Raw genomic sequence first — 25,245 nt, forward strand, 5'->3', positions numbered from 1 at the left:
GAGCACTGAGTGTGTTTTATAACAAGTATATTTTAAATCCTTTTTAAAGGTCTTGGCGGCACATTCTACACATCCTTTTAATATGCATTGTATCTTGAGAGTTTTGAGTGCCAAATATTAACTTTATAATTCTGTACTGTGGAAGTATTCCTGTTAGTGTCATACATGTTCAGAAAAATGTTCCTACTGTTTTAGGAAAGTATGTCAGCATACTGTGATCAACTTTTGAGTGTTGCTTTTGTTATGAATTACTGTACAACAAAATGGTAACTGAAGTTGCTGCATTACTGCAGTATGGACTGTCAGGGCTAAGTAACAGATAATGTAATGCTTTCAAGCCCTTAGCAGGCTCCTGCACTGTTCCAGTCTGGGGCAGTCCCTTAGTTACTCTGCTTTCTCCTCCAGCTGTTTTCGTCACTCCTGGGGAAGCGCCTTGCCACACCTGTACGTGTAGCATAACTGATCTCTTTTTCCCCCTCCCTTTTGCAGCAGCTGCGATTCTTGCAGCACCAAATGGCTATGGCAGCAGCCGCCGCACAAACAGCCCAGCTACATCGTCACCGGCACGCAGGCAGCCAGTCAAAGAGTAAAATGAAGAGAGGCATGCCAACTACTCCAAAATTCTGAGCAATTTTTTTTAACAAACACAAGACCATTGAATGAAAAAAAATTGTATTTCTACTTCATTTTCCCCTGAGATGTCAGTATTTTACATTGATGTGTGTGCACACTTTATACAGAAGCACAACCCTGTGATTCTTACATGGAAACATAATTAAATGTCTTCCTGTACATAAAAATTACAGAAATAACATAAGAAGTACTAGAAATATCTTTCAAAGAATGTAATTAGGTATTTATTTAGTATAAAAAGCCTGTGCACAGTGTAACAAATACAATTTTTACAGCTGTTTTGCAATTGTGGTGTCTGTTCATTTGTGTTTCATGCTCTGAATTACTTCATCCAGTAGCTTGCTCACTTCTTTGTGTCTGGTCACTGCTCGACTCATGCAGTCCTGAAGTTTAGCTCCAGTCAGCCCACTCCCACCTGAAAAATCAGCCAGTGTTTGGTGTTCTCATCATTTTGTGAAAATTAAAAATCATGGCAAATGGTTTTTGTTTTTAAATCAAACAGATCATCTATATTGCTCTGGTCTCAAGATCTGCAGGTTAGTTTTATTAGGAAGACCTACAGAGGACAGATATGTCCTAATGTTAAGAATGATACACAACACTTAAAATAGCAAAGAAGCCCATAAACTTTTCTTAGCTAAACAGTCAAACACCCCACATTGCACTCGGCACCCCATCTACTCTTCACCACAGTGTTTTTAAGCTGCAGTGGGGAGCACATACCTGGCTTGTGAAGACAGCACAGCTTGCCTTCCTCGTCCATCACTACTGTTAAGGTTCCTGTTGACAGGTGTTCCTCCTCTCCAGTAGGATCAACTATCAGTAAAGTGCTACATTCAAAAAGTGTGGGGTGGGGAGTAGGCATCAATTCTAGGAACAGACTAATTTCAAACAGTACTAAAAGCCATGCTTGCTTTATCCTGGAAGTGCTAATATAGGACGGGAGGAGGCCAGAGCAGCAGCAGCACCCCGCCAGGCCAGTCCAGTACCTGTAAACATTTGCTGTTCAGCTTGGGAACAAAACATCTTAAGTTCCTGAGCAGATACTGAAGAGTTTCAGAAGATTACACAACAGTTATGCTCAGCAGTGGCGCACGTGCCTAGTATGAACATACATTCCCCTCGCCACTAGGAAAAAGGCACAAGGAAACCTAGGGGCAAGTAAGGCAAACACAACTGGTCCTGTATACATCAGGATGCTGTGCAAGTGGAAGGTCTGACCAGAGGAGCTGCAGGGCTCCAATCACCACAAATTAGGGCTTGTGGAGGACGGTTCTTACAAAGACCGCTAAAAACAAGGCCTTAACTTAGATCCTAGAATGTTAAATTTGGTTAACTTACTCATCAAATACAGCAAAGGAAGTAGCAACTGGGTTTGTTCTAACATTCAAATAACTTTTCTTCTTTAAATTGACTTCTGCTAAAGCAGTCTCTTCGTTTATAGTGACTTCAGGCAACTGTACTAGAGAAAGGCAAGTAAACATGTAAGTGGGTCTGGTACATAGCTTGGTTTCTATGCTTTCTTAACTTTACCTCAGTTTAGCTTATCCATAACAGTAATTGATTGCTTTGACAGGATCTCACTATGTAGTCCATCTGGCTTAGACACTCACTCTGGGATAAGAGTTGTGTGCTACTCACCTAGTGTTAGGAGAGTTTTGTGTATGTCATAACAATTGATGTAAATACGGAAGAGGAAAACTGCTTTTCAGAACATCTTATGATCCAGCCAAAATGACGTGTTTTGTTTTATTTTCCCTAAGACAGAGTTTCTCTGTGTCCTCCTGGGCTGTCCTGGAACTTTGAAACTCGATCTGGGACTCAGATCCTCCTGCCTCTGCCTCCTGAGTGCTGGGATTAAAGGTGTGCAGACTTGAAGTATCTCCTATTTACTACCACTCATTTGGTCATCCACACTCCTAAAGTAGTAAGTGCTGCTCTTTGGCACTATTTTGTTACAAAGGAAGCAAGCAGGCTGGATTAATTTTTACTTAGGACTACACTAATTCACTATTAACTACATCTTCCACTCTGAATTAGCTGGATGTTATATTGAGAGTACCCTGTTTTGTATTCTAACTGGCCTCAAAACTGTCATCCCCCTCTCCTCCCATGTAGTGACTACAAGCATGCAGCCATGCCTGGCTTAGTTTTATCAATTCAACAACGTAGAATGACCGGGACTATACACAAGTGAGAATCTAAGACATCAAGCTCCCTGGGCCCTTACTAGGAAGCATCACTATCTGAGGTGGCACAAGCTGACTGAATTACAAGTGAGAATCCTCTATCCAAGTCAGTGGATTCTGGGAAGGACTGCTGCCCCCATGACTACTGGTAGAGATCAAAGCAATTCTAAAAGGCTACAGAATGAAAAGAATATAAAATGCAGAAGTACATTTTTAGAAAACCCTGTAGAGTTGACTAACTTAGGCGCATAACCTTGGCAAGGTAGTTCATACTTAGCAATATTACCAGCCTTTGGGAGGCTGAGGCAGAAGGATCGAGAGTTCAAGGCCACCCTGGGCTGTGGTGTACTCTCTCACAAATCAAAAATCATGTGAATGATAAGTAAATCTCCAGAAAAACCCTTAAAAGGTTTAACCTGCTGGACTCTGACTGTATTAGCAAGAATGCTGTCTGTATTAGGGCTGCTTACCATTCTTTAAAGCTGCTAGCAAAGCAAACGTGCAGGCGTCCAAGATGTTCCCATCGTAGTCTAGACAAATGAGGTCACAGTATAGAACCCAAGCCAGCTAAAGTAATTGACAGAAGAAATTAGACCTGATAACAGCATAGTGTTTTTTCCTCAGTCCTAAGAATTACAGAACTATTTATTGGTTAGACAAAACAAAATAGACTTGATGAAAGCCTAAGATCTTTTTTCCCCCTTAAACCTTTAAAAAGTAGAAAGTCAAAATGGTCAGGTTAGGGAAGCTGGGCTTTGACTAGCAAACCGACAAGAGACAACCGTGCCTACTCCCCTAAATAGAGCTGCAGGTGCAATGAGGAAGTTTTATTCTTGCTGCTATGTTAGCAAGAAAGGCCCAGCTGTAATATGCAGTCTCTACTGTGTAATGAAGACTTTACAGTAATAGCACTATAAATTCACAAGGGAAACCAATGTGGGAACGTACTATGTACTATCCATGAATAGCAGCTTGAGCAAAACCTGATTTGTTCTAAGGGATAAAAGCATTTTTTATTAGAAAGTGTGTGTGTGTGTGTGTGTGTGTGTGTGTGTGTGTGACCTTAGCTTCAAAGTTAGCTCCCCAGACAGTAACATGTTATTTGTTAACTGGATATGATGGCACACACCTGTAATCCCAGCATTTGGTAGGTTGGGGGAGGAGGAGGTAAAGAGCAGCTTGGATATGACATCTCATTAAACTAAATAAAACCTAGCTGGAAAGGATTTATGAAACAATTGTTTATTTAGACAAATACAGAGTAAAATGAACTTTTACAGAATTCCTTCTAAACTCTAAAATCTCAGGGTTTAAGGCTGTTTAATCCCCACTACCAACGGTAGGCCACACAGCCACATCAGAGTTTATAAAAGCTCAGTCTGTTCTTACCTTGCCTGGAGAGATGCATAAGTCCTCTTTCTTAATTATCTGTGAGCTTGATTTAATGACAAAGAACACAATAAATGGGAAGGCAAAACACGGGATAATGAATGGTAGTCACACTTTACCCTAACAGTCTTACTTCTCAATGACATCAGCAATGAACTGGCTGGTTACTTGAGCCTCTTCCCCAGGGGGTCCAGTCCGAAACCTCGATGAACACAGCGGTGGTAGATCCACATTGGGGACTGAAAGAAACACTGCAGCTGTGAACTAAATTGTACCCCTGACAGCTGGGGTGACTAGTAAAGGGACTGCTCCACAGCACGGGACTGCCCACGGGTAGACTCTGGGGGGGGGGGGGGGAAGACACGGACATGGCAGTGTTAGAACAGAGTCCTCTGCTCACACCCAACTAGTAAAGTTTTAAATGTTGCTTCCCTCCTCATGGAAAAGATAATCCAAGACCAAAAATAGTACTTTAAAAATAGTGTAGACAGGATTTAATCTGCAATAATGGCTTTTTGAATAAGGACAACTGAGTATGTAAATAAAAACTGTCCATACAGGGTTGGCAAAGTGAAGTTCATGTGATGTCCCCTCTCTGTTCTAATATGGAGAAACCTTTGTGTGGGAGGCTGGGTGGGGCTATTCTATTTCTGAACATTGGGAATTGCTATCTACCTCAATTACTAGGACTTCACTACAAGGGTTAGCTTTCAACTTACTCGATTATTTGTTAAAATTATAAGACTATTTAACTCACCGACATATCCTCGGTCAGGGGCATCTACTGGTGGTGCTGCAAATTCCTACAAAAGCAAACCATGTATGCCAGTAAGAGAAGCCACTCAACAAGATGACATTCTAGCCATTCACAGAGACTGTACCAAAGACCATTTCAGCCAACTGGCCTATGTTTAGCATCTACAGTACATGGGGACTTATGGCAGGGGCCCTAAGGATGCTGGCACTGCCTTCCCAGTGGCTCCCAGGGAAGTTAAAGGGCAGTGTAATCAAACTGTGCTGCTCATCAACGAGGATCAGTGGGATTACGCCCACCCTGTGACCTGTTCAGCAGCCAAAATCTGAATTTACTCCCCAAATGACACTGACATGACCAGGCTGGGGAGCCAGTAGTGGCCAGAAGTGAGGTATACAGCAATAACAGCCCAGTGCAGCTGTAGGTCCACACAAAAGACTTCGAGACCTGGGGAAAGTTACTCATCGTTCACGTCCCTCTGCTGTCACAGGGACAGATAAACAGTACCTGCCTACTCCCAGGGGCCCAAGGAAGACGGTGCCATTAAGTCCTGGGTATAAACCTGGCAAGAAGTGTGTGTTCTGACAGTTACCACTTCAGCTTGACCACAGACCTAAACGAGGAGAGCTGCTCAGTGTAGCAGAGAAAGCTCAGACTTTGTCATTAGCCTCTGCCTGCTTCTACTCAGAGGCAGAGACTGGTAACTGTGAAACACCTAAAAAGGCCAGCAGGCAAGTTACTATTCCTATGACTGACAGAGCTAGCAATGGCTAAGAGGTACCACAGGAACACTCTTAATTTCAAAAATGATACTGCCGAAATCCTAAAGTATGAAGTGCTGAAATATCATTCTAAATACCAGCCCCTGATTAAGTACAACCTCACTCACATGAAGCTAATCTGGAATTCAGACATTACAGACAGACAGAACACCTACTGCCTTAACTCCACAAATGACTGTGGTGTTTCCCAGCTTGACTAGAGCAGAGCCATCCGCCGTACTGATGGAACCTGGAAAGGTAAGCATTTAAAAAAGAAAAAAAAAAAAATGAAAATAACTACAGTTTCCTAAAAAGTAGTTTAAATCTTTTCAGTTGCCTCTGGAGTTTTTGACAGGTTCAGGTCAGTGACTTGAAAATGGTATTACTGCATTTTTAATCTTTTTCTCAGTCTTCCAATGTGAACTAACGTTTAGATCAACTACAAGGTTGGTGTGATGACAAAAATCTCTTAACATCACCAAATGCCTTAGACATAGTAGAGCTGGCTGAAAAACTATGTGGCACCAAGGATAAAGATGGGGGCTGTCCCACCCAACTGAAATGAAGTTTATCTTCACCTATGTTGACAGTTGTGGTTCTGAATTCACCAAGTTCTCTTCCATCAGGACGGCAGTTTTCTTTCTAAATGTTTATAAGATAATAGATTATATATGTATTTCACTTACGCAGCAGAAAACACATTAAGCCTCACTCATTTAAATGAACTGAAGCATGGTGTTTCTACCAAAAACTCTAATGTGCAAAATCACCTTTACTCACCAGAAATCTCCTGTAATACTCCAGCGGTTCCACAGTTCTGAAACATGTTTAAAATGTGTCTAAGTCAGTGCATCCCAAAGCATAAACCCAGAGTGTGGTGTTTGACGCATCAATCTCGCCAAGCTCAAGTTTTTGAAACTGTGTTAACCGTATTTATAAAAGCCATATAGTAGCAACCAGTTTTCAGCAGTGACCTTAACTGGCCTTTGGCACACTTAGAAGAGGGTTAACCTGGGTGTCAGTCACATGACCGTTGCCAAAGCAGGGAACTCGGCGTGACTTCACGCAGTAAAAGCCTCATTAGCCAGTACCTGCAACTTTACCACGGAAGAGTGTATTTTTACAGTTACAGTAGCTACGTTTAGCCTCATCAACTACACGCGGCCAAAAGTTACAGCAAGTATAGGTGCGCACCGCAGACACGAGTTTGCAGTTTGCACGCGCGGGCTGCATTGGGTTTAATCAGAGCGCCCCCAAAGCTTTCACAGTCCCCTCCGAAGGCGGCACTGCGTGGAGAGCTGTGTGGCGCTCGGTTAAGAGGTCGGGATCGTCCTGGGCACGCTGTCCCTCAGGGTCTCGAGTGGGCAGAGCCCTCCCGCGGCCCCACGAGTCCTCGGGGTCCCCCGCCCGCCGCCACGCGCCACACCCGGGCCTTTTTTCGCGCGCTGCCACTCACTTGAACCCCGCCGCCATTTTCCTGCCCGCGCTGCGCCTGCGCAGCGCTCCGCGCCTGCGCCCTCCCCTTGCTAGGCGTGCCTCCAGCCCAAGGCACAAGCCGGAGGAATCCTGGGTTAGACAAGTAATGTGGGAGACGGCCGTTTTCCCGCTCACGGGGCATGAACATCAGCTCTGGCCACCCCGAGCGTCCCGCTAGCACCCAGTTAGAACCAGGCCTGTGAGGGAGCGCCGGGGTCGGTAGTGTTCACAACCGCCTGCGACGCCAACCCCCCGGGGTCCCACGCCCCAGTCCCCACGGGCCTGCGCGCTCGTGCACAAACACACTCACGCAGGCGCGCGGCATGAAAAGGGGTGACTCTAATTAAAACACCACACGGCGCCAGGCATCCTTAGATGGCTGCGCTGCACGGCGTGTGGGTGAGGCCGGTAGCGCCGTCAGTTCGCACGAGTCCAGTGCTTTACTCGCCGCACTCGGTGACCGGCCTGCAATCCTCAGCGGAGCCGCGCGGGGGCGCTGCGGCAGGCGTCGGCTTCCTGCCGTGGCGTGGCGCAGCCAGGCGGGGGCGCTGCGGGCGGCGGGCGCGGGCCAGCCCGGCCTCTCCTGCGGGGCGGGGCGCTGCACCGCAAGGCGCTTCCGCAAGTGTGGAGCTGCGGGATGGCTACGCTGCTACTGCAGCTGGTGGGGCTCGGCGTGGCGCTGGTGGCTGCCGCGCTCATTCTGGTGAGACCGTGATGGAGTCCCGTGCTCCCGGTGTCCCCTCCGCGCTTCCCTCTTGGGCTTGGCCCCTTTGGCCTCTGATTCCCTGAAATCCTTGAACCTTTGTTTCCCCTTTGTAACCTTATCTGAGTGCCCAAAGCCTCCGCCCAGCTTCTCCGGGCTCCTGCCCCTGAACCCCCGCCTGTCACCCCTCACCCCACTCCCCTGCCTTCTTTCTGGGCCTCCCGTTTGTACTGCAGCTGGAAAGAGAATAGTGGATCCGTAAGACTAGGGACGACGGGTGAGCAAAAGACAGGCCCAGACCGCAATCTGTACATTTTGGCCAGGGGTCGTTTTTTTGCTCCAGAATCAGGCACCCTGGCATTTTCTTTGCTATTGCCATAGAAACGTGGCAGACCCCCGCTGATATGTAGAAGAGGACATATTTGCCAACTGAACTCTGCCACATAGTGTGTAAAGGAGCCTGTAACTCATTCAGAAAGCAGATTTTGAAAAGCTTTCTTGTATTGGATCTAGCTGCCTAGCTAGACAGATGACCAGCAAGGCCTCTGCCACCTTGCCATATTATGTACTTGCACAGTCTTGGAGTGGTGTAGCCAGATGACTATTGCTGTGTGTCTGGGTGAGCCAGGCGCCCTCTCCTACTAAAATGCCTTCTTTAAAGCCTTGGAACAAATCTGAACTTTGTTGGCAGTGACCGGGTTGTGGCCACCTTACTTTGAACCCGTAACACAGGCTTAGCTGACTGCATGTACGATGAGGTTGTGTGGACTGTACTAGATCCCACTGGCTGGAATTGGTAGAGGTAGCCTTTATTTTACTGAATGCATGTTGTACTTGGTGTGCAGTGTGTTGCATCTTGAAATCTACTTTCCATCCGCCTGCTGGCATTCTTTCTCCCCACCGTGTCCCACTTTTTAAAATAATTTAAAAACAATTCCAAATAACTTTTCATCTCTAAATCATCTGCATTTATTTCTATAAGGACCTCTTTTTAAAACTTTACTACAATAAGATAATGCCAACTGGCTTTAAAAACCTATTATTTTTGTGGTTCCAAATACCTCGTAAATTTAAATATTCTGAGTTTACCAGTATGGATTTCACAGAAGGCCTTTCAAGCATCTTTAACTTTGCCTTCCAAATTTCTTGTAGGATATGGAGATTTAATTAAGTGCATGTGAGTTTTTTTTTGATGGGTTTTGGGGTGTTCTTTTTTTTTTTTTAAAAGAGAAGTTCTCAGGTGCCTAGTCACCTAAAAAACCCTTACATATAGAAGCAAAGTGTTCAAGATGACGAGATGTTTCCTTGATGTCTTAAAAGGGTACCCAGCTTTTATGTTTGCATTATTACAGACTTAAGTTTTTCTACATTTCATTGCAGTGATTAGTCTTTTGATGCTGCAGTTTCTTTCTCACAGGCCTGGAAACACCTTCAAGTGACTCACCTACTTGTCCTCAAGTGACACCCCCCCCCCCCAATCTGTGCCCTTTCATGCAGCCCTCGTGGTTACAGATGGGTTTTGCTTTCTGTATGATACGCTGTGTTGACATCCACCTTCCCACCCCAGATCCAGATTAATCGTTTTCTTAGGAGCATTGGTGCCTCCCTGGAAAACTGGATTCAAAAGTCACAATCTGGACAGTAGAGCCCACTGCCAGACATTTTTTATTATTTCTAAGTGTGCATGTGTGTGTATGCATGCATATGAGTTGAGAAGCCAGAGATATTAGATTCCCTGGGGCTGTACTTTCAAGCAGTCAGTTGAGAGCCACTACACTGGATACAGGGACCTTAACTGGGTCCCCTGCAAGAGCAGCCAGTGCTCTCAACCACTGAGCCCTTATACTCTTAATTTCCATTATGGATGCTCCCCCATACACACACAGTGGGACTAGAGAGAGTCATCAAAGTACTATGAGTAGAATTACACACAGGTGTAGCTTGTTTTTAAAGTTCGCCAGTGAAAACAGTGATATAAATTATGGCTCGTTTCCAAAACCAGCTTCCCAAGTGCATGGAAAAGGCACCCATGAATTTGTTTCTTAGTATTTATTTTTATTTTCTATGCATTAGTGCTTTGCATGAATGTATATAGTTGTGTGCAATGTGTGCATGCCTCAAGTCCCCAGAGGCCAGAGAAGGGTGCCGGATGCCTTGGAACTGGGGTTATGGATGTGTGAGCAGCCATGTGGGTGCTGGGAATCAAACCTGAGTTCCCTGCAAGAAGAGCCAGCGCTCTTAACTGCTGAAGCAACTCTCCAGCCCCAGGAGCCTGCTGGTCTTATATGTTACTCCAGAAGATGCTGTGTCCTCATTCAAATTAAGGCTAAGTATCAGAATACATTCTTAAGCATTATGGTCCCTGCTATGGGCTCCAAGGAACCTTTCCTTCACAGGCTGAGTCTGTTAGGTCCTTCCGTGTTACCGCTGCCATGGAGATTTGTCCTCTCACATACATGATCCAGGCAGGAAGTGGTAGCTTGTTCATTTGTAGGAGTAGGCTGACTCTTAGATCTGGCATAGCAGAGGCTCAAGGAATGAGAGGTAGAAACAAGGTCTCCTGAAGCATTAGTATGTTACCAATGGGGACAAGGACAGTCGTCAGTTCATAAGGGGCTGTTTGGGGGCTGGCTGCCATGTAACAGCAGAATCACCCCCAGAACTGTTAAAGAATCAAACCTGAGACTGCATATCCCCTCCACCCCAAATTTTGCAAATAATGTTTTAAAACAAATACTAGAACAGTGTAAGCTGTTTCTCATGTCTGCCTTTAGGTTTCTGTTGTGGCGTTTATAACTGCTACAAAAATGCCACCATGTCACCGACATGAGGAAGAGAAATTCTTCCTCAATGCTAAAGGCCAGAAGGAAGCTCTACCCAGCATCTGGGACTCACCTACGAAACAGCTGTCTGTTGTCGTGCCTTCCTACAATGAAGAAAAACGGTGTAAGTTCTATTTGAGTTTGTTTGCTAATGGGCCATTTGGGAAGAGGAGGAGTCGTGCAGTGTCTGCCCTCTCCGAGGACTGCAGAGTTGTAGCTGTGACTGGGAAGAGGGAACATGGAGACAGCAGGATTGAAGTTCTTAGAGACTAACCTGATGAGGGCCAGAGACATTCCAGGAGAGAATGGCCTGGGTGACACCCACAGGGGCTTGGTAGATGACAGGCACCTTTTCCCTGTGTAAGTGGAGTGTGCTGGGGCTAGCTAACTCATTTTCAAAAGTAATCTATAAAATATTTTTCCGTTTAGTGCCTGTGATGATGGATGAAGCCCTGAACTACCTAGAAAAGAGACAGGTATCACACCTCTCTTTCCGTGTCATGTCTCCAACCAGAACTACATCAGGTCACCAGTTACAGACCCCCAAGCTAGGCTTCACCATGGGAGTCATGGCTCAGCATTGGGCCACGTGTGGCTCAGCCCACTGCTGGCTGTCAGCAAGCAGGCCCAGTAGGCAGTGTGCTACCTCTAACAGCAGACAAACCGGAAGCTGGCATTTCTCTCATGTCCCTTCCCTCAACTTTTAATTCTCTCTTGCTTGGTGACATATTATATAAATGACACGCCAGTGAATGTGTGCAGACTTACTTCTGCGATGTCTTTAAGAATAGGTAAATGTGTAGGTATATAGCCATATAGAGAGAGAAAAAGATCCATTGGAGGCTTTATTACATAGTCTGTTAAACTTTGTTTCTCAGATGAATTCACATTGATTAAATAATACAAAATTACAGTCCTAAAAAATTTTAAATTAAAAACTAATTCTACAAAAATGAAATATTTTAGTACAACCTTTCCTCAGAAACAGTCACCATTATTGGGTTCATTTATATCTAAACATATGTGCAGGCACTCATTCTTGCTAGGAGGACACAGTACAGGGGCTACATATCCAGCCAGAAAAGATGTATATTTTTAAATGCTTGTACTTTTTATACTCAGAAACACAGTAGTTCACAGCTCTCTTTGGCGATGTCTAAGAACAGTTAAAGATGAAGTGGGCTTTATAGCTGGGTCTCTTTCTGTCTCTCTGTCTAGAAAATTCCTTGTTTTGATTTACTTTGCCTTGGGTTTTGAGGCAGAGAGGGACTGTTAACAGGCTCAGAACTTAAATGGGAAGTGATGTGAGCTCCTCCTACAAGGTTGCGGAGTGGAGCAGCCATGTGGAACCTTCCTCTGACCTCAGACCTACAGGCTTCTTTCCCACACGAGATTCTCTTTCCTAGCCTTCCTTAGCATCACAGGTGCACGCACACTGCTGCTTCCATGCATATGGTCAGGGCAGAGGAGGGCACTGAACACGGAGCTCTCAGTCAGTGTTGCGCGGCCTGCCTTCAGTTCTGTTCTACCCACCATGTGTCCTGCTCCTTCTGAGCCTTTCGATTTCATGTGGTTCTGTACTACTGTTTGTATTTGTCCCTAGCAACACTAGAACGTCTGTTGCTTAAATTACAAGTTTTGGGGAGGGGGCTAGCAAGTTGTCTCAGCTGGTAAAGGAGCTTGTCGGGCAAGCCTGCTGACATGCACACAGTTCCTGAGAACCCATAGTCAAGGAGAGAGCCAACTCCCACAAGTTGTCCTCTGACCATCCTGCATGTTCCATGTGTGCACACATGGGCCCACATGTATACACACACACACACACACACACACAAATAATAGTAGTAATAATGATAATAATAATGTGTGGGCATACACGTAGTAGTAGTAAATTTGAAAGAAAAATATTTTTTAAGTTACAGTTTTACAAGCTGGCAAGGGCCCTGCTCCCAAACCCGACCACTTAAGTTGGTCCCTGCGACCCACCCTGTAGAAGCTGGTGCATATACGGAGTCCGGAGGCCGACCTTTCCTCATAAACAATCCCCTACAAGTTGTACTCTGACCTCCATATGTGCAGCACAGCTGCCCCCATCCGTGTATGCATGCTCACACAAAGATAAAGGAAAATTAAGCACTACTTACAAGTTTACTCATCTCTATCGTGTTTGGCCAGACGATGATGTGATCCTTTTGTCCCTGCAGAAACGTGATTGCACATTCACTTACGAGCTGATCGTGGTTGACGATGGCAGTGAGGACCAGACATCGAAGGTAAACTGTGTGCTTTTACAACAGCTGCTTGATAGAAAACCTGGAGTCGTTTAGTCCATGTGGCTTCTTTCCACTTGATGAAAGAACCAAAGCTGGGGTCATTACTTTCTGCCCCATTTTTACTTCTGTTCCTAGTAAAACGCCCTGACCTAAAAAAGCAGGACGAAGGGGTTTATTTGGCTGACAGGTTCCAGTTTATCACTGCAGGGAAGTCACAGGTGGGAGTCAGCTGGTTCACATTGTATCCACAACCAAGAGCAGAGAGAACCAAATGCACCCATAATGCCTGTTTACTTGCCAACTTTCTTCAGTCCTATAGCATTCAGGTCCTGGCCTAAAGAATGGGGCCACCCACAGTGGACCCTACCGTCCAGTGTCAGCAGTCAAGACAGTCCCCCATGGAAATGCCAAAGACCAACCTGATCTACATAATTCCCATTAAGACTCTGGTCGCAGAAGGGTGGGCTGAGAGTGGCAGCCCAGTCTGTGTGACTTGTGGGATCTGAATTACTGCTCACGTTTCAGTTTATACTTGATTATGTGTATCTTCACCGACAGACAGTGATTGCACACGTTTATGGGGCACAATGTGGCGTTTTAGTACATGCATGTAACATGTTGTGATCACATCAGGATAACCCATATCTTTGACACCAGTTCTCTAAGCTAACTGTATTCTGATTTTTATGTCACGGACAGGTCGCTTTAAAATACTGCCAGAAATATGGAAGTGACAAAGTACGAGTGATAACACTGGTGCAGAACCGCGGGAAAGGTGGTGCCGTTCGGATGGTAATAATTCACATTTTTATTTAAAATATAAAGGTATTTAATAACCTTTTCTGCCTATAATGCCGCATATCAAACAGTATTTCAAGTTATCGACACCTTTAGTAGCTATATGTTTGATTTAATGAAGTCAAGTATCATACTCTGTCTATAATAGATGAGATGACTCAGAAAGCAGTTGTGCTTGTGCCGAGTTCCATGTTGTCTTTGCTGTGGCTAGAACGACTGAGCTCACAGTAGGACAGCATGCTCTTGTGTGTTGAGCTTTCTTATGTGAAGGAGCCGCAGGGAATGAACTTAGGTGAATCCTGGGTTGGCTGATATGGTGCACTGCAGAACAGGAGAAACAGACACCTGCACCAGTGGAGTGAATGTGGTGTAGACGGGGGAGAGGCTATGCTGAGACCCCATAAGGCCTAGGCCACAGTAGTTGTTTTCAGCCAAGGACGGTCAGATAGAAAACAAATTAACCTGAAAAACAGACCAAAAATAAATAAATAAATAAATAAATAAATAAATAAATAAATAAATGCACATAAAAGAAATCCAGATAACACTCCCTAAGTGCCTTAGTGGTAGGGACAACTGTCCAGTTGTCAGCAGAGGCCCTCACTCTCACCTTTCATTTCCTTTTCCTTCTGAACACAAAGTGGCTCACCTCCACGTTCCATGCACACGGGAGAGCACGGGGAAATGGTGAACGTTCCCAGCACCCCACCTGGGGTTCCCTCACGTCTCAGGGCCAGGACAGTGTCACAAGGCCATCTGATTCCTAGGGAGAAGGAGGATTGGTTCCCTTAGTTTGGGCTTTTCCTTTTTCCTGTTTTATCATTGTTTAGATAGTGACTTCCTCTGAAACTCAGACTGGCCTTGACTCAGAGCAATCCTTCTGCCTCAGCACTGCCTCCCAAGTGCCGAGATTACAAACTTGTGTCACCATGCCTGCTGATCACTTTTCTTTTAACATTTTCATCCTTGACAAGATCAGTGTTCTTTCTGAAAGGAGAAAGACTTTAGATGTGAAGTGAGGTTCTCGGGCAGGTGACTAGCAGTGTCTGCCATGGGAGGATGGTGAGGGTCAGATCACAAGCCTTGGGCAGGGAGCACTCACTAATTCATTCATTCATTCATTCATTCATTCATTCATACTTAAGGAAAACATTTAACCTGGAAAGGTGGCCCAGCAGGTAAGAGTATTGGCTGCTCTTGCAGAGGACCCAGGTTCCCAGTACCCACATGGTGGCTTACAACCATCTGTAACTCCAATCCCAGGGGCTCCAGCACCTCTTCTGGCCTCTGTAGGCACTATATGTACATGGTGCATATCCATACATATAGGATAAAACACCTATACACATAAAATTAAATCTTTTTAAAAATAGCACATGTTGTAGAAAATCATGTGTTTTATTAGACATTTTCATACATGGAGATGTAAGTTAATCACAGTCAACCCCTACACACACACACACACACACTCACACTCACACGCTGTCCCCTCTTGTTTTCCTCACTCCTCCACTGTTCCTCAGTGCCTTTAGACTTAACCAAGCATAAGACTTGAGACGTGTCATCAGCTGTGAGCCAGTGTCGTATCAAATGAGGTTTAGTTCATTTGAAAGAGGGAAGATTCATGGGAGATGTCTAGTCAATGGAGGTGTGTCTGAGGGAGACCTGCTGAGGAGGCCGGCTCAGGCTGAGGATTGGTGGTAGCGTTCTGTGCCCGTGTAGAGGAGCGTGCGGTCTGACCGGGATGCTGTGCTGCTCACTCTAGCACACAACAGAGATTGGAGTTCATCCGCAGTTCATGTCGTCATGAAACACGCACTTACAGTATGCTTTGCAGTAATAACCAAACCTGATCTCACCAGGTGTCGGGTACCATAAAGGCACCTGGACCTGACGTTAGTGCCACCTCCTCTGCCCTGGTCAGCAGCAACTTAAAATACTTAAGGCACCATAATAAAGAAAACTAACTTCTTACCCTGCACGTCACAAGAGTATGAGGTTTCAGGCTTGAAATCCTATGCGTAGAGCCGTATGCCCAGAGCATATGTGTTATCTCTTTTTGCCTGAGGACAGGTTCTTTTATGTGTTGCTCAAGTGGCCTCTGAAGTCATGTGAGCAGCATGACTACATAGCACGGAGCACACAGAATGGTGTGATGGGTGTCAGCTTAGGAGGAAGAGTGTAAAACTTCCACAACAATGAAATGGACAGTAGGTACGGGTCAGGACATCTTATCCTCTTAGCAATGAACTTTGTCCTCCTGCTGCCATCTTGGATATCTTTGGTAGAATGAACTGAAGGACCATTGATTTTGAACATAACTCTAAGCAGTTTTCTTTCACCTGGAATTTTTGAACACAGGGTGTATTCAGTTCTCGAGGAGAGAAGATCCTCATGGCAGATGCTGACGGAGCCACAAAGTTTCCAGATGTTGAGAAATTAGAAAAGGGGCTGAGTGATCTACAGCCATGGCCTGTGAGTCTAAGAGCATGCTGGGGGTGATACCCAGGAGTGCAGGGCCGGGGAGCAGACTGACAGAATCTACCTCAAGATGAATTTCCTTTCTTCTTGTCCTACCTAGGGTCTGTGTATGTACAGCAGGCTGGCCTTGCACTCACAGAGACCCACCTGCCTCTGCCTCCCAAGTGCAGACACTAAAGGTGTGTCCAGCCATGCCCAGCAGAGTCCTCCTTAATAAGTGTGACTAGCTGTCTCCAACTATGCGTATTCTGAACCCTTCAATAAGCTTTATAAATATAATCTTATTTTTTCAAAGTTTCTGTGAAGGTGAGATGTTTATGTTGAAATGGATGTGTTTATATGTGATATTTAAATGTTGAAGAGAACAACACTGTCACTTTTTCCTCAGGAGCAAATGGCCATCGCATGTGGCTCTCGAGCTCATCTGGAGAAAGAATCAATTGCTCAGGTGAGGCTTTCCCAAGCTATGGACATTTAATCTCTTTTTACTAACACGTACACATTTGACAAGAAATGGGTCCCTATGTTTTCTCTCAAAAATGAGCTTCCCTTCAACTTCATTGAGTGTATGAATAATTAGCACATTTCAGAGTTGGTTTCTTTAAGTGTGCACAGGATGGGTAGAGACCTCCCCTCTGGACGTAAGCACTCTTAGAGTCGTGTTTAAGACACAGAGTATTGTTCAGTCATGGCAAACTTTTCTAAACCATGCTTTTTTTTTAAACAAAAAATATTTTCTAAAATTGTGAAATTCAGTCTGTGTGTGTGTGTGTGTGTGTGAGAGAATGTGTGTGAATATTTCAAAATAAGAAAAAAAAGCACAAACCCTGAAACATTCCTGGTCTCAGGTTTTTATGGTAGGTTCTATTCAGAGTATAGTTTGAATTTTGTTCAGAGTTTAAATATTTCTTGTTTCATGTCTCTAAGGAAAATACTTAGCTGAAGATTGTCAGGCTCATGACTGTCTGTGTTAGAAAGACACAAGTCTCCAAAGCTTCTGGGTGGAGGCTGTTCCTTTGTAGGTCACACTGACAGTGATCAAGCACAGCAGTTGGTGGGTTCTGTTTATCACTGTTGGCCTTCACTTTCCTGTCTTTGCATTTCTGTCTGGCCTCTTTCTTTAGTGTGATCATTCTTTTGGGAGTTTAGTTCCCCTCGGGGTTTATGTAGAAGGTGCTGAGTATGCAATGTGAGCTTCCCAAAGTGTCTTTAAGATGAGCTTTCCCACCCCCACCTGCTTCAGAACATGTGGTTGCAGGTGGCAGCATCAGAGGAGGGCTCCGATCTCAAAAGGGGCCCTGTGGCGAAAGTAAAGCCCACAGCCTTCTCTGTAAAACTGTTACTGAGTTCCTGGTACTCTCTGGCCAAGCACATGGCTTGTAGCTGTGCCATAGTTCTGTTCTGCTCTCCTCAGAACTCTGAAGGGTAGGTGCCTTCTCTAGCTGAGGAGACAGTTGCTGTAGCTTACTCGGGCGTCGTCATGCTAATCAGCCTAGGAGCCAGGACTCAAGCCTGCTCAGTGAGCACTGTCCTTATGGTCAGCCCAGTTTGATGATGATTTAAAAACAGACAACTGCAGTGCTTGTCCTCCCCCCACCCCGCCACCCCCCGGCTCAAACGTTCCTGACCTTGTGCTCTCAGACCCAGGCCCCAGGAATCAGTAACAACTCCCATAGTGCTCGGCTTCTGAAGCAGCATTCTGTTCCAAGTGCCTTTGCCCCCATGCCGTCCACACTGGAGGTGCATTGAGCCAGCTGCATGTTTTAAGTGCTGTCCTCAGTGTCTCCAGTAAATCGTTTCTCCTCTGCCTTTGTTTTAGCGTTCTTACTTCCGGACTCTTCTTATGTATGGATTCCATTTCCTGGTGTGGTTCCTCTGTGTCAAAGGAATCAGGGACACACAGTGCGGGTTCAAATTACTGACCCGAGAAGCAGCGGCCAGGACCTTCTCATCTCTGCACATTGAACGATGGTAGGTTTCTGACTGGAAGGTATCATGTTGCCTCCCCAGTGGGTATCCAAACAACTGGAGACAGGCTTGTCGTCACATGATGAATATCCAGATGGAGCCAGATTGACACATCTGTTACATGTTCATCTAAGCCTAGGCTAGAGTGCACCCTGTCTCCTCAATCCTCCTTCACCTTCACACTCCCTTCCAGAGGTAGGTCTTTCTCTGCAGCCTGACCATTGATTGCTGAGTGTTCTCTCTCTGTGTCTGTCTGTCTCTCTCTCTGTGTCCTCCCATCTTCAAACCTAGCCTTTTCCATTTCTTTTCTCTCCTGTGTTCACCCTTCCTATCTTCCTTCAAATCCTGTCCACTGACCCTGCCTATGCTTTAGCCCCAGCCCCATCCGCCCCCTCCACTGTGGCTACTTTATCTTCCCCCATCTTGTCCCTCTTTCATCACAAATGTTTCAGTGTCATTCCTGCCTCCTGAATTAGTGCTGACATTGATTCGGGCCTGCATGTGTCCAGCTGTGGCCAACCTGTTAGTTTCTCTCTATCTTCACCACCTCCATGCAGTCCCAGGGGTCTTTGTAGCAACACTCGCCCCTCTGCTGCAAACCGTGCAGAGGCTTCCATGACCTTCCATGTCTCCTCCCCTTCCCCACCCATGCACTGTTACAGTGGCATCACAACTGTGGTTCTCTCTCCTCTGGGCCATTACTTATTCAGGTTTCTTTCTATCAAGCGTATGCTCTTGAAGGCCTGGGCCTGTCACTTAGTTGCAAGGGTTCTTGCATGCATGAGGCCCTGGACTTCATCTCTAGCATTGAGAGGTGGGCTGGGGAGCTCTGGGGGAGAAGGAATCCATCCTACTTGACTCATTAACCTGTTCTACTACGAGTCCCTGGAGCATTGTCAGTGCCCAAGAACTGCTAGAAGGTTCTTCCTGGGTGCTAGTCACAAGTTCTGTGTGACTTGTTTCTGGTAGGTAGCTGCATAATTGTGTAATATATGCCCATGTTTGATGTCTCTGTCACTTTTGTATATCTGTTTTCAAAGGTCTGTCATCTTCTCTAGAAATAGATTTCAGAGAAACTACAAAAAATTCTCTTACACTGTAGCTTCAAATTTAAAATATGTGTGTGTGTGTGTATGTCTGTGTGTTTTAAAATCTTTACTTCGTAGATTAACATAGGTGAGGTATGAAGTAGGTGATCTTCTGTTGCAGGTGTCTGCCATCGGGTCCTGTACTGTGACTCTCAGTTCCCAAAGGCTGACCCAGCCTTCTGAATCCCTGACCCTGCCTGTGGCCAAGTCTCCTTGGCTCTCGATACCTGGTTTTGTTTTCATGATGAATGTGTTGGATCTGCAGATCTAGTTCTGGGTGAAAGGAGGGATCCAAGCAAGGCATGGCTGTAACGATGTGTGCTGGGACAGAGTAACCCCTGTGGGTATACCTGTCACAACCAGAGCCTTCCAGTCTAGGCTTCCACAGCTGCCAGGACCCACCCTGTTCCAGGTAGCACAGGGAGGGGACAAGTTCCCTGAATCAGAATAGAAACCAGGCTCCCTGGCTATGGTGATGTGGGTAAAGCCGAGAAGAAAGTGGCTGTCTTGGAGTCTATGTGAGCACACAAGGCCGATTTCATCTGAGGGTTTCTGACCTTGGCTGAGGGTCAGCATTCTCATTTAGACGTTGCGTGACCACACACTGAACATCTTGTTCTCCCTGAAGCTTCTGGTCCACTCACTGTCAGTTACTTGACCCTCTGTGGGTTTGGCCTTCAGTTTTACATAGAAGCTTTGCATATGTCTGGGAAGCCTCAAAACCTGCCCTGATTGGTGCCCCCACTTGTCTTTTTAAAAATAAAGATCAATATATTTTCTGTTTTAGGGCATTTGATGTAGAACTGTTGTACATAGCACAGTTTCTTCAAATCCCAATAGCAGAAGTTGCTGTCAACTGGACAGAAATTGAGGGTGAGTGTACTGTTTACAGCTGGTCCTTAACCAGGCAGTGCTGTTGTTGTCTGAGTCTGCTGGCTTGTGTTCACCCCTCTCCCTCATCCAGCCCTCCTCTGCGGTCCGTTAGATTCCCTCCTGCTGTTTCTCCAGACTCTTCTCTGAGTCTTCAGTGGGCCTCTTCCTGACCCACGTTTCCAGTAGTGAGGTCCTCAGGCTGAGTACTAACAAAGCACTGTGTGGAGCTAAGCCGTCCAGAAGGAGCTGCCACTCAGTTCCTAGTGCACTGTCTGTGCACAGTCCCTTCTCCCCGTGACCTCTGAGACTTTCACACTTGAGAGTCGCCTGTGTCTCTTCACCCTCACAGACCTGGCTTTATTTGGGAGGAGAACGACTTCAGTTTATAATTAAAAAAGAAAATTAAATATTTAAAATGCTAGATGCTCGCAAAAGGTCAGTGACTCTCCCACCACATGCAACGTCTCACACGTGTATGAGTGTGTGTGTATGTGTGTGTGTGTGTGTGTGTGTGTGTGTGTGTGTGTGTGTGAAAGAGAGAGAGAGTGTGTGTGAGGGCATGCACGCCCAGGTATTCACATGTGTAGAAAACTGCTCTACCTTTCAGCCCCAGCCCCAGCCCCAGCCCCAGCCCCAGCCTGACTTGTAGGTTACAGCTCTAAACTACTGTACATTTCTCCCAGTTTAATATAACTTATTTTTAATTGCAGGTTCTAAGTTAGTTCCATTTTGGAGCTGGCTACAAATGGGCAAAGACCTGCTTTTTATCCGACTTCGGTATCTGACAGGTGCCTGGAGGCTCGAGCAAACAAGGAAAGTGAGTTAGTTTGCTGGCAGGGCTGGACTGCATTCTTATCCTACAGTCTCACGCAATTTTACTTGAAATCAAGATTTTCAATAAAACTTCGATGGACCTGTTCTCACTATCTGCCTTTGTATGTTCTTAAGAATTAACTGCTACGAGGAAACCACGTGATGTCTTTTTTTAAATATTTGTGTCATCAGTTAGATTTTCTTTTATTTAGCAGTCTGTATTTTGGCTCCTGTCACTTAAGGTTCTGAGACGGACACTTGGAGACCAAAGACAGAAGCAATTTTTTTTTTTAAAGGTACCTGCACAGTTTTTTTATAATCGTGATTAAATCACAATCCTTTAACAGTCATTTAAAAATGAAAGTCGGCTATGAGTTTAAATATGGGTTTCCCTGTTGTCAAAGAGACTTTATTTGTGACTCAGAATGCTAGGAAATTGTAATAAAGATGTGAATGCATCTCTGTGCTGAAGGTGTTCACTCCCTTGCTGTCCCGTTCATCTCCTACTTTGCCTGTGTATGCTGTGCCGTCCCACCCCACAGCCAAAGGGGAACCTTTGGGATTTACGCTCTGTGCAAAGTCTGTTTGCTCTTCATCTTTTCCCTTACTTTTCATTGCTGGCATCGAACATTCTTGGCAATTCAGACAAGACTGTTCTCAACCCTTGGGAACCCTTTATCAAAAAAATAGTAGCTAAGGAATGATAAGTGTATTTATTTAACACCAGAATTTGAGATACTGTGAAAGCCAGTAAATTATAAAAAATAATAAAACAGAATTAAATGATTTCTGACGTCATAGGGAATCTAAGAGCAGTTTAGGTCTGGGCATGGTGATATACAACTTTAAATCCCAGCACTTAGGAGACAGAGGCATGCAGTTATCTGGGTTTAAGGTCAGCCTGGTCCACAGAGAAAGATCCAGGACAGCCAAGCTTAGGCAATGAAGGAAGCCATGAAAAACAGCTGGTGAAGATCTAAGTGAACAAGGGGGCCATGTCCCAGGCCCAGCAAGCAGCAGAACTTGCTAACTTGAGCATGTGGTTTTGACTTTAAAGTCAAGAATAGAAGAAAGGGGTTATAGACTCTTCCTCTGTGACTAAGGAAAGCTGCTGAGCCAGGTGTGTGGTGGGTGAGCCTACATGGAGGCCCAGAGAAGCCATTGTGGGAAACTGAAGGTGAAGCCTTGGAGATCTTGGAGATCTAAGAGGTTAGAAATACCAGAGCTGTGGGACAGCTGCTGAGGAGAGCTGCTGACAGGGAGTGGAATCAGCCCGAGAGAATGAAGTCAACAAAGCTGAAAGGAGCTGGAGATCTGAAGAGCATTTTGACATCAGACCTGGAGATGCAGAGTTTGGAGTTTGCCCAGCTGGCTTTTGCTCTTGCCTTGGTTCAGTATTTTCTAACTGTGCTCTCTTCCCTATGTTTTGGAACCATAATGTATATCCTGTACCACTTTATGTTGGAAGTATGTAATCTGTTTTTGATTTTGATATAGGGGATTACACTTGAGAGATTGAATTTCAGAAGAGACTTTGAACTTTGGACGTTTAAACATTGTTGAGACTGTGATAGACTATGGGGACTTCTGAAGTTGAACTAAAAGCATTTTACATTATGTTATTTATGCCTACAGGCCTGTGGGGGCCAGGAAATGGAATGTGGTGGTTTGAATAGGAATGGCCCCCATGGACTCGTGTGTTTGAATGCTTGGCCCACAGCAAGTGGCACTATTAGGAGGTGTGGTCTTGTTTGAGTAGGTGTGGTCTTGTTGGAAGTGTGTCACTGTGGGGTTGGGCTTTGAGATCTCCTGTGCTCAAGCTATGCCCAGTGTGGAGCATGCCTCCTGCTGCCTTCGGATCAAGATATAGAACTCTCAGCTCCTTCTCCAGCACCATGTCTGCCTGTGTGCCACCATGACAATAATGGACTAAATGTTTGAACTGTAAGCCAGCCCCAGTAAAATGTTTCCTTTCTAAGAGTTGTTATGGTCATGGTGTCTCTGCACAGCAATAAAACCCTAACCAAGACACCACCCACCCTCCAGAGATTAAAAATTTAGAAGTCTTGTTCTGTAAGTTTTCTCTGGCATTGCTCTGGTAAGGTCACAGCCTCATCAGGTTCATGCATGGTACCCTCAGCCTTCTCTCTGGCATTAAGGCTGGGGCTCTGTATATGACTTGAGTAGAGTTTGAGAGTATAGGTGGCCCAGCTCACACCCAGAGGTTACAAGACAACTTGAGTGGGTTCTAGGATGAAACTCAGCTATCAATTGTATGTAAGTGCTTTTCTCAGCGAAGCCATCTTTCCATACAGTTACAGATGTTATCTCCTGCAAACACACCCCAGTTCTTATTTTATTTATTTATATTTATTTATTTATTTATTTATTTTTGTTTTTTTTCGAGACAGGGTTTTTCTGTGTAGTCCTGCCTGTCCTGTACTCACTCTAGACCAGGCTGGCCTCCAACTCAGAAATCCGCCTGCCTCTGCCTCCCCCTCCCAAGCGCTAGGATTAAAGGCGTGCACAACCACTGCCTGGCCACACCTCAGTTCTTAACAGACTGTCTCCTCCAACTCCCTGTAGAAGGAATGTGAGTTCATGGTCCTCCCCATACCCCAGATGAGCAAGTGAGGACACATCTGCCTCCCCTGCCTGATCAGGGAACACCTGGTGTGTGATGATTTGCATAGGCCCATCCCAGGGAGTGGCACTGTTAGGAGGTGTGGCCCTGTTGGAGGAAGTGTGTCACTATGGGGGTGGGCTTGGAGAGCTTCCTCCTTGCTGCCTGAGGATGTCCAGTCTGTTCCTGGCTTCCTTTGGATGAAGATGTAGAACCCTCAGCTCCTCCTGTACCATGCCTGCCTGAAAAATTATAAAGACCATTTTGTGAAATATATGCAGGCTTTTTCTTTGCCCTTAGACCTGAGCAAAAAGAGTTCAGGTTCCAGAAAGCAGAACTGGATGTAAGATTTCAGGCCTTCACTGCCCCAGGATACATTCAGGGAAGAGCAACATTCCTCAAGCCTCAGGGTGGGGAAGGCCCAAAGCAAAAAGACACATTCCTGACCACAGAGAAAGATGCAAGTCATCTGGGTGGTTCCAAGAACTAGCTAACTTTCCACTGTTCTTGGTTACCCCTCCCCCCCTTGAGGTCTTCCCAGTGTTACAGCCTGCTGATGTTCAAAATTTGTAAAACAACCAATCATGTGTAACCGTGAAAAAATTCCTCCCTCTCCCCACCCCATGCTATAAAGAAAAGCCCCTCAGCTTGCTAGCCTTTTGTCAAATTTTGTTCCTTCGTGGACGAGCAGTTTGACCGTTGGCTAGCCAACTCTCCCCAATAAACCTCTGCTGATTGCATCCAGGTACGGTGTCTTGTGATTTTTGGGTGGCCGTGATTTCCTGAGACTTGAGTAAGGGTCTCCCGAGTTTGGGGGTCTTCACTGCCATGTTCCTGCCTTGATGATAATGGACTGAACCTCTGAACCTGTAAGCCAGCCCCAATTAAATGTTGCCTTTTATAAGACTTGCCTTGGTCATGGTGTCTGTTCACAGCAGTAAAACCCTAACTAAGACATGGTGTCACATTTTGTTCACACACTTTACAGTTCTGATTGAACTCTGGCAGGGCCAGGAGGTGTGCTGCTTTTTAGCCTGGGGTTTGAACTGAACTGTGTACTGGCTGATTTGTGTCCCAGGATCTTCAGCTGTAAGACAGAACTACCTTGCAAGATGTGTGGATGGAAGCAGAGGGTGTCTGTGCAGCACAAGGTAAGTTCTGGGTCAGGGGCTTGCATGGTAGACCCTTGTCTGCCCTTCATTGCTAAACCAAGACTGTCTCTCCTTTGCTCATCTCAGTCCCTTCCTATTTCTCCGAGGTGAGCAAGCTCTCACACATTCTTTATCCTATGTATGCAACTAGTTTGAAAGATGAGGTTTCTATTCTCAAAAGTCCAGTAGGTTCTACATACCCTAGGCATTCTGGACAGTCTTTATGAGTTCTATCTCAATGCCTGGAAGAGGGACATGGTGTCACCAGGCCAGCCACTACAGGGCTGTACCCATAGAGGTGGGGAGGGACAGCATGCAGACATTCATGCTTCTCGAGGTCGCTGGGATTTCATCTCTGTCACATCCTTCCCATGTCCTCTCCCTACTGTGACACCTGTGTTTGTGTGCTAGTCTTGAAGAATATGTGCTTCTCCTATTAGATGGAGGCCA

The 25,245-nt window shown here is 45.6% G+C and overlaps 3 protein-coding genes across 35 annotated transcripts in view; 2 read left to right on the top strand and 1 right to left on the bottom strand.

Annotated features, from left to right (window-relative positions):
* Supt20h (SPT20 homolog, SAGA complex component) overlaps positions 1 to 919 on the top strand; it is a 33,626-nt gene extending 32,707 nt beyond the window's left edge. For 28 of the 32 annotated variants that reach the window (XR_004606600.2, XR_004606601.2, XR_013109822.1 and 25 more), the window contains one exon: positions 490 to 919. Coding sequence is in view for 27 of the 32 variants with exons in the window: in XM_034499696.1 (XP_034355587.1) it covers positions 490 to 627 (138 nt within the window). In the remaining 5 variants the exon portion in view is untranslated. The remainder of the gene's footprint in view (positions 1 to 489) is intronic. The other 4 variants (XM_076932371.1, XM_076932380.1, XM_076932372.1 and 1 more) reach the window with 1 other exon arrangement.
* On the bottom strand, positions 831 to 7,478 carry Exosc8 (exosome component 8). Its single transcript, XM_034499705.1, has 11 exons — positions 7,183 to 7,478; positions 6,507 to 6,543; positions 6,305 to 6,368; positions 5,903 to 5,976; positions 4,969 to 5,014; positions 4,345 to 4,450; positions 4,212 to 4,257; positions 3,293 to 3,389; positions 1,975 to 2,095; positions 1,357 to 1,463; positions 831 to 1,048 (listed from the first exon to the last, which is right to left on the bottom strand). The coding sequence occupies exons 1-11, from the start codon at positions 7,197 to 7,199 to the stop codon at positions 933 to 935; spliced, it is 831 nt and encodes a 276-aa protein (XP_034355596.1). The 5' UTR covers positions 7,200 to 7,478; the 3' UTR covers positions 831 to 932.
* Positions 7,479 to 7,749: 271 nt separating this feature from the next.
* On the top strand, positions 7,750 to 21,487 carry Alg5 (ALG5 dolichyl-phosphate beta-glucosyltransferase). 2 transcript variants are annotated; one of them, XM_034501384.2, is made up of 10 exons: positions 7,750 to 7,905; positions 10,680 to 10,851; positions 11,157 to 11,203; positions 12,932 to 13,000; positions 13,700 to 13,792; positions 16,160 to 16,273; positions 16,668 to 16,727; positions 18,099 to 18,250; positions 20,123 to 20,208; positions 20,919 to 21,487. In XM_034501384.2, exons 1-10 carry the CDS (start codon positions 7,840 to 7,842, stop codon positions 21,032 to 21,034), a joined length of 975 nt encoding a protein of 324 aa, XP_034357275.1. In that variant the 5' UTR covers positions 7,750 to 7,839; the 3' UTR covers positions 21,035 to 21,487. The 2 variants fall into 2 exon arrangements, with proteins under 2 accessions (XP_034357275.1, XP_076788497.1); XM_076932382.1 differs by lacking the exon at positions 11,157 to 11,203 and having other exon boundaries at positions 7,769 to 7,905.
* Positions 21,488 to 25,245: the final 3,758 nt, after the last annotated feature.

The sequence above is a fragment of the Arvicanthis niloticus genome, chromosome 4 (genome assembly GCF_011762505.2).
Source record: "Arvicanthis niloticus isolate mArvNil1 chromosome 4, mArvNil1.pat.X, whole genome shotgun sequence".
NCBI lineage: Eukaryota > Metazoa > Chordata > Mammalia > Rodentia > Muridae > Arvicanthis > Arvicanthis niloticus.

Coding starts and splice junctions, on each gene's coding strand:
- Alg5 (XM_034501384.2), top strand. CDS start 7,840: ATGGCTACGCTGCTACTGCAGCTGGTGGGGCTCGGCGTGGCGCTGGTG. Junction 10,852..11,156: donor CTACAATGAAGAAAAACGGT/GTAAGTTCTATT, acceptor TTTTCCGTTTAG/TGCCTGTGATGATGGATGAA. Junction 18,251..20,122: donor TCTCTGCACATTGAACGATG/GTAGGTTTCTGA, acceptor TTTCTGTTTTAG/GGCATTTGATGTAGAACTGT.
- Exosc8 (XM_034499705.1), bottom strand. Junction 3,390..4,211: donor TATGCATCTCTCCAGGCAAG/GTAAGAACAGAC, acceptor CAATTACTTTAG/CTGGCTTGGGTTCTATACTG. Junction 1,464..1,974: donor TCCTTTGCTGTATTTGATGA/GTAAGTTAACCA, acceptor TTTTGAATGTAG/CACTTTACTGATAGTTGATC.